At 39.2% G+C, this 15,640-nt stretch overlaps 1 protein-coding gene across 1 annotated transcript; it reads right to left on the bottom strand.

The window, feature by feature from the left end:
• Window positions 1-4,199: 4,199 nt before the first annotated feature.
• Window positions 4,200-9,312, bottom strand: LOC102440558 (BTB/POZ domain-containing protein 6). The gene is made up of 2 exons (XM_006084048.1): window positions 9,282-9,312; window positions 4,200-5,182 (listed from the first exon to the last, which is right to left on the bottom strand). The coding sequence occupies exons 1-2, from the start codon at window positions 9,310-9,312 to the stop codon at window positions 4,200-4,202; spliced, it is 1,014 nt and encodes a 337-aa protein (XP_006084110.1).
• Window positions 9,313-15,640: the final 6,328 nt, after the last annotated feature.

Raw genomic sequence — 15,640 nt, 5'->3', positions numbered from 1 at the left:
GGAATTCTTGTTTATCAGTCATTGGGAGTTTATCTCAGCTGGCAAGCACTCAAGAAAAAGTGGAATTCAATCCTATTCAACAAATTATGTATTGAATTCCTACTATGTGCAAGGCATGTATAATGAAAAACAGTAATAAATTATATTCAGTTTTGTTCCTAGAGAGTACCAGAAAATTCACAAACTAAAATATGATATACCATGGTCTAAATATTGAAATGGTGAGGGGATAAACATTCCATTATTTATTTAGTTTTACCAGAGGAAGACAGACTTTGAGTTCATAGGTAAACTGAGGAATCATCACATTTTAAAATAAAATCTTTGAGACCTCCAAAACATTTATCACCCATTCAAAGATATATAACCAAAAGTAAAGGTCATAGTTTTGGGTTCTGAAATCAGTCTCTAATTCCATCTGCCAAGGAGATCAGATTTAAAACTTTTAACTGTCATCCATAAATGGTAGTCATCTAAATTCTCTTCTCTGTGCCCCCGACTCTAGGTTATACCCACTGTATTTGCGCCGATATAATGGCACCTTCTTCTATCAGGACATGTAATTCTGAGCTCTTAAGAGTTATTTGTTTGTTGTTTTGTGGATTTTCTCTTTCTTTTTTCTCATGTTCTTGCTCCAAGTTAATTTTTTATATATTGCACTTTTTTCTTATCTGGCTTTCCTCCCCTCCATTTCCTTCTCCTTCTCTTCACCTCCCACCTACGTAACAAATGTGAAACATCTAGCTCCATATTTCTCCATGCTCATATCTTGTACACATAACGTTTTACCAAGATGGTATATTATATGCAAGAATTACATCTTGCTTTTCTTGCTTTCCAGTGCGTAATATCCTTTCAAGTTAGATGATGGGTCTAATTTACTCTTTTAATAGACTTATATGATGCCACTTAAAACTCTGAATATAACTTCTGCTACATTCCATAAGTTTTAGATTGAAGTGTTCTCATTTTTACTGCCTCGGTTTTTATTTTGCCTTTGGTCAAAGAGTTATTGAGGAATGTCTCTTAGGGTCCCAATTTATTGTACAGCTATCAGGGAACATAGATTATAAAATCTCCACTGGGTTTTAAGGTTTCTTTTTGGCTAAGCATATGATTATTTTTTATAAATATTCCAGGCACATTTAAATAATTATATGATTTATTTGAAAGATGTAAGAATCTGTATTGGGTTATTAACATATTTTGTTGATTATATATTCATTTCTTCTATGTCATGACCTTTGTTTTCTTTGCTTGACCTAATTTTGAATATATACAGTAAAATCTCCCACATTTTTGCTCTATAATTTTTGCTTTATATAGTTAGTAGTTATGCTGTTTGAGGCCTTCAGATAAAAAAGGAAACTGAATAAAAATATGTTTCCTGGTTTACAAAATTTCAAAGTAGGTCCTGGCCACTGTTTGACCACCATCCAGGTCTTAATTTCATCCAAAGAAAATATTCCACTGAGCTCTGCTAGCGACTTAAGCAAATACACCCCTTTCTATTTGAGCAATATAAATAGTTTGACAAGAATTTCCCTATCTGTCTATTATTTTACCATTACCTATGCACAGGTATTTTCTTTCTTTTTTTAAAAATATATTTTATTGATTTTTTACAGAGAGGAAGGGAGAGAGATAGAGAGTTAGAAACATTGATGAGAGAGAAACATCGATCAGCTGCCTCCTGCACATCTCCTACTGGGGATGTGCCCACAACCCAGGTACATGCCCTTGACCGGAATCGAACCTGGGGCCTTTCAGTCCGCAGGCTGACGCTCTATCCACTGAGCCAAACCGGTTTCGGCGGTATTTTATTTCTTTAATGTGACTTTTTCCTTAATCCAAACTAGCCTTCTCCAGTCTAACAGCACCATGATTCTCTCGCTTCCTTTCAACCAGATCCCCCCACCTTTGCACATACTGCACGTCCACTCTTTTATTAATTATTAAGTCCTTAGAGCATCAGATTCTGGTCAGCATCAAATGGTTTCAGGAATGAAGTCTCAAAACTGTTGACCACAGAAACAGAGTTTCGTGTCAAACTAAAGATAACATCTTGACTTCAGTTGTGTTTCAGCTTCAGGCCCATGAAAGTGGAACTATCCTACCAACCATACCCTCAGGGAACCAGATAGACATCAGGACCTGATACCACGGTCAGCTACTCCTTACTCTGGCGCCACCAATCCACCAATCAGTAGAACCCACGAGCTCAACTCTGTTGGTCACCATGATTAATAGCTTTGCAGCTTTATTATCTGTTCCCTGGGTGGGCCTTTGAGGAGCCGGGTTATAGAGCACTGGCTCACCTGTGTCTCCTCCATGTTTGGCACCATTTCCTTAAATAAACCTTCACTTTCTTTGCTGTAAACTCCTGTTCACATCTTTGATGAGCTCAGGCAAACAAACCCCTTTAGTTCCGTAACACAGGAGAGGCAGTGTGACTATGGGCTCTTGAGTCAGACTGCCTGGCTTCTAAAACCTGGTTCTATCACATAAATTACTTAACTTTCTTCAGGTCTGTTTTCCCACCTGATAACTGGGAGATAATGCAGCACACCTCATAGTATTGTTGTGACAATGCAGTGATGAAATCCATAATAAGCTCAAAGTCAGGCACTAAATAAAAATTACCTATTGATAGTATACTAAGGTTTTAAAGCTCCCCTAAGACTATGTATGTAACATGCTTTAAAAAGAGCATAAAATTATATACAATTATAAATTATATACAAATATTAAAGTAGACAAGAACAATGGAAATGCTTCAGAAATATAATTATTATATATAATTATAGGAAATAAAATTATATATGAAAAATACCAAAAATTAAGTGCAAGTTTTTCAAGATCAAGGGCTGTGTTTCAGTGGGGGTCCAGAATAAATCACTCTAAGATGAGCCTGTGTGGTGTGCAGATTTTTTAGAGCTAAAGGCAACTTTAGTCATATGCTTAAGGGAAACTTCTGTCTTCCTGTCCCCCTCCCCCCTCCCCGCCGCCCCCGTTCCCCCTTTATCTACCTAGAATAACTTGAATTAGGCACCTTGCCGATAGAGATTATCAAACATAATTTCTTTTGACCTATCTATAGGGCATGGTAAAATTCTATTTACTAAACCTCTGTTCTTATCCTTCTGCAATGACCCTTTGAAGCCCCCAAGGTATATATATATTACCTCATCCCTAGCTCAGGATGGTTTATATACCTCAACCCTCCTTTTGATCTCTGAACCTCTCCTGCATGTGGGGTCTCTGACTCTCTCATGTACATGGGGTCCCCATACATATGTATGTATTAAATTTGGTTATTTTCTCTTGCTAATCTGCCTCAGGTCTATTTGATTATTCGATCAGCCAGAAGAATCTTGAGGGTAGAAGGAAGTTTGTTCCTCCCCCACAGCTCCATCCCACAGCAAAGGATTCATAGTTACAAGTAGGCACACTTTAAATTAAAGCAGAATATTTTTATACTTTATGATTAGGTACTGTTCTTAATAAATTCTTGCTGAATTAATTAGAATAAAAATTCTAATTTATTATCTGTCTCTTTGCTACCAAAGTGATGCCTCTAAAATGTCTTATAGAGTGAATAAAAAAGCTGTGTTGTATATATACAATGGAATATTATTCAGACATATTAGTAGTGAAATCTGACCATTTGTGACAGAATGGATGGACCTAGAGCAGCGGTTCTCAACCTGTGGGTCGCGACCCCTTTGGCGGCCACCTCTTCCCTGCCCCTCCCGGCCAGTGTTCGGAGAAGTACCTGTATTTTTTTTTTCAAAGTACCTGTATTTTTAATAATTTCTTGACATTTTTTTAAAATGACTTTTCCCAGGTTTTAGATTTGGAGGGAAGATCTTAAGCTTAGAACAACTCAGAACAAAATCTAGGAGGGTGGGAGGGACGGCCAAGCCCATAAAGCAGGTGGTGTGGGCACCTCTGGTGGGGTCCGGGCTGCCCTCCGCCCCCAAATCCACCCTCCACCTGAGTGTGCACCCCAATGTGCAGGAGATGTGATGAGGCCCAGCCCCCTGTATTCAGAACCGGGCTCTGGCCATGTAGAAACGTCTCATTTATACCTCTGGCTACAGCCAGCTGTGCACAAAAGTTTAGGAGTCCTGAAGCCTGTCCTGCCAAGGAGTAAGGGTCCGGCCCTCCGTCCCCCCAGCGCCCGCACGCCCACGGCCTCAGGCGTAGAAGATGAGCTCAGGGATCTGCCCACCCTGCACCCAGCTGCTGTTGGTGCTGTCGGAGGAGCACTGGAACTGGAAGGCCACCTTCCCACACTGCACCTCCGTCAGGCCCTCCTGCCTGAAGTAGCTAAGTTCGCTGCCGTCCAGCATGGCGCTGGCCGTGTAGAAGGTGTCCTGCTCCACCTGCACCGGGTGCTCGAACCAGACCGGGGAGGTGCTGCTGGAGCCATCGGACACAAACCTGGTCAGGTTCTGGGCAAGGACCACTCCCAGGCGCTTGAGCTCGATCTTCACACTGTACTCGGCTTTCCCAGAGCTGAACCCGTACAGGCCCAGCACCGCCACAAACACCTTCCTGTCCGCTGCAATCTGGATGCTGTCGCAGCGCCCCCGGTAGCGCCACTGGTTGCTGCAGTAGGCCGAGGACTGGAAGCGGTGGCACCTCTGCGGGGCCAGGCCTCCCCTCTTGGTCAGCAGGAAGTCGAGCGGGGGCTTGTTGGCCGTCGTGTACCACAGGATGATGTTGTAGGTCTCCTCCAGCATCAGGATGTCCGACTGAGCAGCGCTGTTGGTAAACTCCTCCAGGGTCATGGTCGGAATGCGGACCAGGTAGAGAGCCGGCCCCGGGACGTGCCTCTTGTTGCGCAGGGTGGTGGGCAGGCCCTGCCGCTTGCACTCGGCCTCAGCCCAGTTGAGCACGGCCTCGAAGACCACCACCTCCTTGGTGTTGAGGGCCTCCCGGGTGACGACGACCTCCAGGGTCTGCCAGTCAATCTTGCAGAAGCCCTTGGACCGCAGGGCCATCTCCGCCTGCACGTCAATGACCTCCCAGCAGCACTGGGTCAGCTTGGGCTCCTCAAACAGCCGGCTCTGCGACAGCAGGACACAGGCGTTCTTGGCTTCCAGGCTCGTCTCCAGGAAGTGCACGCAGGCTTTCGCCGGCAGCTGCCTCTTCCCTGCCCCACCGTACAGCTTCTCTGATCACCGGTAGGGGGGCGGGCAAAGGCAGTGCCGGTTCTCCAATCACGGGTGGGGGCCCCCTTTGCCCTGCCACCCGGCTCTTGCCTGCCGCCTGGGTTTCCGATCACCTCAGCGGCAGACAGCTTCTTCCGTCCTTCCCCTTTCGCCTCCCAGCATTTTGCCTACATATGCAAATTAACCGCCATCTTTGTTGGCAGTTAATTTGCATATCGCCCTGATTAGCCAATGGGAAGCGTAGCGAAGGTACAGTTAATTACCATGTTTGTCTATTATTAGATAGAATGCCTCCATTTCCTAATAGAAAGAATAGGCGTTATATTTTTTATATAGTAGATTATCTCAGTTTCCTTTGCACTTTGAATCCCTGTGAGTCAGTAACTTTTGCAGCATTATGCAAAGTGGCTTAAGAATTTTTTTAAAAGTGTTAACATTTTCTGCCTTGAATGAATTTAAACCTGGCATTTAAAAACTTTTATAAACCAACATATAAAGAATAATCTAATATAATGCAAATTGAGTACCTGAGCACTGAGGGGAAGAAAATTGGAGCTATCATCTGAACATCCTAGCACCAGTAGTTCTAAACCTAGAAGGCTTAAAAAGCAACAGTGGAACTTGTTAAAATACTGATTTCAAGGTCTACCTCCAGAGATTCCGATTTAATAAGCCTGTGATGGGACCCAGGATTATTATTAGATTCATAATCAGAGGAAGAACATAATGTCTCTTTTTCTTTTCCTAGAAAGTAAAATACAAAATAATGCTTGACATGCAAAGATATGGCATGCCCTATTTCATCTTAATCTCCTCACCAGACAAACGGGGAGGAGAAGGTAAGACAATCCATGAAGGCTCTGTTAGCTCTATGAGGCATCTATTTGTACAAGGACAGGCTCTGTGCATCACACAGACATAGTTAAAATGTACCAAAGATCTGCAATATCTAAAGTTTCCACCTCTTTTTATCATGGATAAATCTTCATTTAAAGTATGGTAACATAACATTACTAACACCATTAAACGTTGTGTCATCATCACAAATAGATTAAAAAACTACCAGGTAACCAGAAAATATTTGCAAACAATATGACATTAAAAGTCAGTATGATTAATATAGAGAAAGCATTTATAAATCAATAAGGAAAAGCATCCATACTTTAATAAAGATGAGAAAAGAATATGAGACAATTTATAGTACAAGAAATATAATTGGCTCAAAAAAACCTATGGAGAACACTCAACTTCACTAATACTTAAAAGAAAGTTAAAGCAACAAAGATTTCAATTAGCAAAGTTTTTTTGTAATGATAAGAACTCTACTAAAGAAGAGTTCCTGGGGTTAGTTTTTTAAATTTTCTAAAAAATATTTTGTAATACATATTAAGAATTCAGACCATTTTAGTTAGCAGTTCTTATCTAAAAGAAAATGCCAAGAAAATAGTAAGAAATTAAAATTAGACTTATTTTTTAATGCTCATTATAAAATGATTATAAGAACAATAAGTTAAAAAAATCTACACATAAAAATTGAGAAGATGATTACAAAAATCATGGCCTATTTATATTGTGGAAATAGTATATAGCTATTATAATTATGTTTGTTTTTGAATAAATTTAAATAATATGAGAAAATGATCATTATGAAACATTTATTTTTGCATATATCTATGTGTGTATATAACTGAAAAAAATGCATCAAAATCTTGAGTGTTGTTTCTGAGTATGGTATTATGGGTAATTTCAATTTTTCCTATTATAATTTTGTATACTTTCTAAATACTCTACAATGCATTTGTGTTCCTTTCATAGTGAGGGCTTAAAAAAGCAATATTATAACATATCTAAGGTTAATAGGACAGAATTTATTCCCCAAATAATTAAACATTTTTATTTTGAACCAAAAGCAATTGAAAAGCAATTTACATCTACACAATGGAATACTACACTGCAGTAAAAAAGAAGGAATTCTTACCATTTGCAACAGCATGGATGGAACTGGAGAGCATTATGCTAAGAGAAATAAGCCAGTCAGAGAAAGATAAATATCACATGATCTCACTCATTTGTGGAATATAATGATCAACATAAACTGATGAACAAAAACAGATCCAGAGACAGAGAAGCATCGATCAGACCTTCAAACCTGAGAGGGAAGGTAGGGGAGGGTGGGAGTAAGAGGGGAGAGATCAACCAAAGGACTTGTATGCATGCATATAAGCCTAGACACAGACAACAGCGGGGTGAGAGCATGAGTGGGGGGTGGGGGGGGAGAAATGGGGCGATGAGGACACATATGTAATACCTTAATCAATAAAGAAAAAAAAGGTTAAAAAAAAGAAAAGCAATTGTTCACATGTATATATAATTGGAACAGGACTAAATCAAGTCCCCATATCATTAATAGAAGTGATGTAATCAGTGTGAAGACATCCATGCACTGTCAATGTTTACGGATTCAGGAGAACCTCAAGCCACAATTGTTTAAAGTTTTCTTAAGAACTGAGAAACAATTAATATAAAAAAAAATTGGAGGCCACCAAAAGAGAGAATTCAATGCCAACTTGATTCACAAAACTGTCTCCTGTGGCCTAGATGGACCCTAGAACAGGAAGCAGAGAGAATAAACATCTCTGTGATACTTAAAAACCTACTTGGAAAATCAAGAATTTAATGGACTTAACAGTGGTTCTTAACCTGTTAAATACAGTTTAAATACAGTTCCTCATGTTGTGACCCCAACCATAAAATTATTTTCATTGCTACTTCATAACTGTAATGTTGCTACTGTTATGAATCGTAACATAAATATATGATATGCAGGATGGTCTTAGGCGACCCCTGTGAAAGGGCCGTTTGACCGCCAAAGGGGTCAAGACCCACAGGTTGGAGAACTGCTGACTTAGAATTTGCAAGCAGAGAAGATATGGAAAGGCTCTACTACTGGTTCCTTAACCCAGCTATATATCTGGATCACCTGTGGAACTTAACGATCCTGACCCCATCCCCAGAGATTCAGAAGACTATGGTAAGGTTCAAAAATGTATATATTAAACATCTGTCCCAGGTGGTTCTAATGACGTCCAAGTTTAGGGACACCCATCTGAGAACCACTAATCTAATACCAACAAGACAATTTAAACCCAAGGATCAATTACCTAATAAGTTAACAAGCAAGAAAGCCTTTGGATGCCTTGCTATGTGTGACCTAAATCAGGGGTGGAGAACCTTTTTTCTGCCAAGAGCCATTCGGATATTTATAACATCATTCGCTTAATATAATTCACTTATTATAAATTTATGTTGCTATGAAAAAAGCTCCTAGATTTATTGAATTTCGAGTCCCGCTTGCAGTTGCCTTGGCAGGGCCAAATGATCTCTCTGGCCTTTTACGGCCTGCCCGTGGGCCGGACGTTCCCCACCTCTGACCTTAATGATAACAGAAAGGAACAGTTGCTAAGAGTAATATTCTCTCTTAAACATGAAGTGTAACTAGTTTGAGAGGACAAGGAGGAGCAAGGAAGTGGGAGGAGGAAAACTTTTGTTAGTATTGTGCCAAGTCTTTTATGTGGACAAGTATTTCTCTATATAAATCGGCCAGGAACTTGTGTGGCTCTTGCAAAAGTCCTGAATGTCAGAATGTTTCTTATGATAACTTAGATAATTCAGAACCCGGCTTGAAAACTAAATAGCCTTTTTACCAGTTCATATTTTTCCATTATCTTTTTTAAAGATCAACTCACCAAAAAGTCCATTTTCTGTGTCAAATAAAACAAACATTAACTCCTTATCTAGCTCTTTTATCCTGAGATGGTTTCACTAGCTCAGGCTTCAAAATGGAAAGTTATTAAGAGAAGAAATTATATAGCAATGTCATATGAACTTTCACATCTCCAAGCAAAGGGCCAAGCAAAGGGATACTCCCTTTTTACTAGGCACCTACCAAGTGACAAGCACATTTAGTTAGTCTACACTAACTAAATGTCATTCCTCATTTTTCAGATCAATAAATAAAAAGAATGAAAATCAGATTAAATATTTTGTTCAAGGCCACAAAACCAGAAAGTGGCTAAATGGGAATTCAAATCTAGGACAAACTTGTAAGTTTGGGTTCTTTCCACTTCCCCATAGTGCCTCCTTCATAACTAAAAATGTCTTTGGCAAAAAAAGAATATTTGAATGAAAGGGCCAAAATATAGAAGTTACTCTATATGCTAAGTTTTTCTGTACCTTATCAACAACTATACTGTACTTGTTGACTCACTATGTTCTTGCCCCCGAGAAATAAAAAATATATTCTGCATCAGATCTTTAAAAGTCATCATTATATAATCTATGGGGAGATATTACAAATCTAAAATTACCTCGTTGGTATTTTACTCCTTGAGTGACAATCTAAATTGTGCACTTGTTCTTTTTAAATGGCCACTGATTACAGGACTGGAAAGGGTTTGTTATATCAGAGTTGTCTAATTTTTTGAAATTTCCCCGTGGGTCACTGTATTCTCGAATATGGTACAACCTTTCCCAGAGGACTGAGCTGAAATTACAATAGAAGCTACAACCAGAGTCTTATCATTTGCCAATAGAGCTACCTGGGAAATTTTCCTTTTGAAAATCAATCTGGTTTGGAAAAAGAAGAGAAAAAAACAGGTGAACAAGAAGAGAGAAAAGCAGGTTGTAACCAAGAAAGTATGAAATGAAGACAGTTAGAATGTGTGTTGTCCTATCAGCCTATTGCCTCCATCCAATTTAAAGAAGCTGCCTGTTCTAATTAAAATGTAGAATTAGTATGAAAACAATGATATCATCAGGGAGACAAATTTCTAACACATAGAATTATTATTTACAATTATTAGCCCCATTATCATCATCACCATATTCATAAAATATCTAAGTTCTAGAGAGGCTTTCAAAAGCATATTCCTTTGAAACATCAAGAGTCACGCTGTATTAACACCAGATTCCATAGACTTTGAACTTTCCCCAGTAGGCTATTTTTACTGGAACTAAAGACAATAGCTGCTGAGTACACTGTGAAATATCCATAGGCATGCATCCCCTGGGTCTTCCTGAGTTTTTCTCATTAGTCCTCACTAGGTCCCTGCGAAGCAGAAGCAGGGCTGCTCTCTTCAGTCATCAGATTAAAAAACCAAAAAGCAGAAAAGAAAAGATGGCGAGTTTGCCTGCTGAAGTGACATACTACCCCAACACAGCGGAACCTCAGGTCTTGACATATGAATACAATGAGAATTCATTCCAGATCCAATTGTGTAGAGAACAGAGTATGGGGATAAGGTAGGGGAGAAGGAGGAAATGCAGGTGACCCTGCCCTTCTCCCCCCTGCCTTTAATATTCCATATTGCCCAAAAGAGGAATGAAGGAATTCTAGAGAGCCGAAACATAACAAGGAAACCATGGAGAAGAAGGTTATGTCTCCTGGCTCAGTGCAGTGTTAAACTAACAAAACAGGCTATGTCTTGGTAAATGAGCCTACAACCTCCAATTACTATTCAGATGAAATGAAATCACCAAGCGTAACTCAAGTGGGCTATTAATAGGACTCAGTTTCTTTTCTTTTTTTTCAACATTTTACTTTTTTTAATAATTCAATATTATTTTGTATTAGTTTCAGGTGTACAGCATGTTGTTAGATAGTCCTATACTTTACAAAGCGTTCCCCCTGATATTTCCAGTACCCAACTGGCACCATACACAGTTATTAATTACTGACTATATTTCCTATGCTGTACTTTCTTCCTTTTTTTTTCTACCCCAAAGAGCCAAACCCTGTCCGAAAGGGCAGAGCCTAGTCCTAAGAGCTGTACCCAGTCCAGAAAGCTCAGCCTCGCCTCAAAGAGCCAAACCTAGTCCCGAAAAGCCCAGCCCAGTCCCGAAGGGCGGAGCCTAGCTCGGAAGATGGACCCTAACCTGGAAGAGCCTAGCCTAGTCCCAAAGAGCCAATTCTAGCCCTAAGAGTGGAGCCTACTCCAAATAGCGGAGCCTAGCCCTAGGAGCCAAGCCTAACCTCGAAGAGCATAACCTAGTCCCGAATATTATGCCAAGTGAAATAAGCCAGTCAGAGAAAGACAAGTACCATATGATCTCACTCATATGTGGAATTTAATGAACAAACTGAACTACCAACCAAAATAGAGAGAAACTCATAGAGAGCAGGCAGGCAGTTTGGGGTGGTGAGGTGGTGGTGGTGGTGGAGGGAGAGTACTCATGGACATGGACAAGAGGGTGGTGATTGTGGGGATGGAGGAGGATGGGTGGAGGTGGGAGAGGGCATAAATGGTGGTGGGGAAAAAATTAAATTAGAATAAATTTTTAAAAATAACAGAAGGGTAGATAGAAGGGCTGAAGGAGAGAGCATGGTCAAAGATGACTAAGAAAGATAGTGACTATTTTATCAAGACAATGTTGAATTTGTTAGGAAATAGTACTGAATTTTACATACAGGTGGATATAGACATAAGGATATTCAACAGGTAATGGAAATAGGTGTCTGGACCTTTTGAAAGGATAGAAATATAACTCTGATCCATCACTGGTGGAGTGATAGTAGAAGATGAAGGACTAAAGAAGATGAGTAAAGGGGAACAAACTAGAAATAAATAACAGGGAATTGAACCATGGCTAATTACCATATTGGGAGAACAGCAGGATCCTGAAAGAGATGGGGAGGAAAGGGAGAGGGAGATTAAGAAAGTGAAGTATGACTAAAAGCAGGAAAGGAGGCCAAGCCTGGAACATGTCAGGGGAGATGAAGTCAGAATATTTTTTTGATTTTCACTGTTAGGAAACTGAAAGTTATAAAACAATCTTATTTTCCATCAATTTTCACAGCTCAAGAATCAGAGTCCTAAGAGAAATCAAAAGTATTTTTCATTCAATATAATTGAGAATTAAAATAACTCAGAAATATTGCATTTGATCTGGCTAAATTTCCCCCAGAGAATACAACTCTGTCCTTATTCTCTATTTATTCAAATTACCCTTTTATCCTCAATGACAAAATTTTTTTTAAATCTGCAATCTTTTGACCCAGGGAAGAAATTCGATCTGTCCCCTTGAGTCCCTAAAGATTTCAGGGACTTAAGTATAAAATCCGATGTAAACCTACGCAATAAAGCAATCAATCAGAATCAGAATCTAGTTAGGGTAACCAAAGCTACAGTTGAAAATATAATTGGGGTGAGCAAATACAAGAAGTTAGGTGAGAATCTGGGAGGTGTGCACCAGCTAACAAGCCAAGGTTAGGTAGCAGTGGGAACACAGCTTTGAGAAAGAAGGGAAGGTTTCACACGTGAAAGCACAAATGCTGAGTCTAGCACCTGAACGACATTCAAGGCCTTGGGTTCATGGCAGCCTTGTATTCTCACTTGATCTACTCCTAGCCCAATGGTTTACTTACTTCCCTACAGAGCCTTGACCTGGGTTATTCTAAATCTTTATTTGCTATAAATTCCAGGAGCCTTTAAATTTAAGTGTTTAATTTATGAATCATTCTCAGGTTACTAATACTTGTTCCTGTTGTATGCTTTTTTATAGCAGCTCATACCCTGATCCAAAATTATATATATATTGTGCTAGTACTATTTTCAGAAATCCAATTAAACCTTAGACCCTATATTTAAAGTTTAATTTTTTTTACTGTCACCATTAAACTGTTCCTTGGTATAAAAGCAACCCACATTTTCAACATTAAATATATCTGCTATCCTATTTGCAGTTTGGGAAACCATTTTCACTGCTCAATGACTTGTATCATATAGGTGGCATTTGTATTATTTTAAGCATCTACACACAGTTCTGTTATGATTACAGTGATTAAAATAAATACACATTCTAAATGTTTGAAAAAACTTAGTAGATTGTTCCAGAAACATCTTTCCAAGCCACTAGACTCTGGGTTTATGCCATATGGAGTGTGCTACATTATATTGAGAGCTGAATCATGCCGCCTGTTTGGCAGAGTTTCTGTACCTATAGACTGGTGATTGCAGATACTCAGTCACTTCATTTTAGTCACTTCACTCTGGAATCACTACATTCTCCTTGTCATTCAGCTGCAGAAGGGACTGTGTCATCACCCATGAATACATCCATTTGCCATACAATAAACTCTTTCTGGACCATGATTATGTACCTCCTAACTGCATATTCAGGCCCACATCAGTCTTGACCACTGCTTAAAACAGTGGTCAAAAAGGGTTGATGCAACATTGCAAATTAAATGTACATACTTATCACCATCTTCACCCAAACCCATTTGGGAGGACAGTAAAGATGTGTTTGTTTTTTTAAGAAAGAAAACATATGAAAACAAAGAGAAAGGAGTGTAGACCATAATTAATAAGGCTTGTCAGCAAAATTTTGGAAAATGAAGAGAGAATGGATAGGAGTTAGGTGAAATGCAGATCAAAGAAAAGAAGAAATGGAAGTGCTCGAGGAAGAGAACAGCAGTGAGTAGGCCAAACCCCAGAAAAATTCAGGACAGGAGGCATCAGTTATCACTTAGGAAACAGAAAGCTCAGAGTGAGGTTGAGACATCATACTGAGTACAGGGCAATTCTGGGGAACTCCACAGTAGGAATGATGGGATTCCCTAATGCTCTCACTTTGATCAGCTTAGTTTGCTGGTAGCCAGGATTACAGCACCAGGATATCTCCTTTTATCTCTAGAACATAACGTATTTCCAGAATATAAGAGTGGAGTATTACTGTCTAGGGAAAAACCTAAGGGTACAGATACTGGACAGGTCTAATTACCCTGCAAGGAAGCTCCCAGTTCAGCAAACACAACTCCCTCTCGCAAATACAATCATAGAGACTCAAATCAGCTTTTTATAGTGTGTCACTCTAAGACAGAAATATATATTCAAGGAGCAACATATATTCTTGGAGAACCTCTGACATGGAACAGAGAAACCAAAACAGATAAACAGAAATAAAATTTTAAAAAGAGGATCTGAAGGAAACAGAGATAATGTAGGGAACATGCGGTAAAACTAAAATAAACAGAATGAAATGGCCCTTAATATTCTCAGAGAGATATTCCATCCATAAATTAAAAACACATGGATTTTTTTAAATGAAGCATTAAGATAATTATAAACAGGTCTTGGAAATTAAAATTTAGTTTTAAAAAAATGTTTTAAAGTCAGTGGATGTTTAAAAGGTACATTGAGGAAATCTAAAAAATAAAATACCAAAGATCAGGGACATAGGTAAACAAGGACAAGATTAGAGTAGCAATTCATCGAATCTGACATCTAAAGAGTAAAAGTTTAAGAAAGAATGAGTAGAGAAAATGGAGGGGATGAAATCATAAAATAAAATTCTGACATCTAAAGGAAATTAGTTTCTTGATTGAAATAGCCCACTGTATCTCCAGCAAAATGAATGAAAAAGGACCCACACCAGGGCATATTTCTGATCACCTTAAAAGATTTCAGAAAGAGAGAAAAAAATCAAAGCAGCCTATATCCAAGGAATCAGAAATCAAAATGGCAGACTTCTCAGCTGCAACTCTAAAAGGAGTAGGCTTTGGCGCAATACCTTCAAAGTTTTGAGAGGAAAGATGTCCAACCTGGAGTCCTATAGTCAGACAAACTATTAATCAAGTGTAAGGATTCAATAAAGACACATAAGAAAATGGGGACTTCATTCCAGGCAGAGAGGAGTGAAAGCAATACACTGAAGCGTGACACATCCTCATGGTTTGTTACAAATTTAATACCTGGAGAGGGAAGGTGGAGTCATGTCAGGCGAGGTCTTAGCCATGCCAAAAAGTTGCCTATTTTCCTACCTAGCCCAGGGAAATAGCTGAGGACTTCAAGAAGGAAAGTTGCATAATTCTATTTTTATTTGGAAAGTCTAATCAGGCAACAGTGGGGAGAATGAGTAAGAGTTGAGGAGTGTTGGTGGCTGGAAAAAAGTATATATAACCAAGTGTTGGTGTGGACCTTGACCTTAGGTGATAAAAGTGAGGAAAGAGACAAAAGGACAGACTCCAAGGCATTTACAGGTACAGTCACTGTTCGGTGTCTGATTGAGTGTGGATGTTCAATGAAAGTGTCTAGGATGGTTCCCAGGTTTGCACCTTAAATGACTAGATGAATGATTGTCATTTCATAGCAAGAGGAAAGGATCTTTAAAAAAAAAAGGGTTCCGTTTGGGCCATGCTGTGTTGGCATTACTCACATGCCACTTTCTCTTTCACCCGTATGCTTCTAGACTTGTATATTCTATCTGGAATTCTACCTAACCCCTCCCTGTATTATCCTAATAAAAGCTTAAATCAAAGTAGGAAGAAATTATTCAGTTGGGGGAGGAGGGTGAGTAAGAATATGAAATCTTTATTGACTGGGTGAGTTTACTTGGAAATGACTAAGATTGCATAAAAAATGGTGGTTCAGCAGAAATGTAGTTTTAGGAAAATAAAGAAA

Source organism: Myotis lucifugus, unplaced genomic scaffold (genome assembly GCF_000147115.1).
Source record: "Myotis lucifugus unplaced genomic scaffold, Myoluc2.0 scaffold_9, whole genome shotgun sequence".
In the NCBI taxonomy this organism is placed as follows: Eukaryota; Metazoa; Chordata; class Mammalia; order Chiroptera; family Vespertilionidae; genus Myotis; species Myotis lucifugus.
This window is presented reverse-complemented; position numbering and strand designations above follow the sequence as displayed.

What these genes read in the sequence shown, in the direction of transcription:
- LOC102440558 (XM_006084048.1), bottom strand. Translation starts at nt 9,312, where the DNA reads ATGGGGAAGTGGAAAGAACCCAAACTTACAA. An exon ending in GAAAGAACCCAAACTTACAA is followed by an intron (nt 5,183 to 9,281) that starts GTTTGTCCTAGA and finishes ACCGGTGATCAG; the next exon opens with AGAAGCTGTACGGTGGGGCA.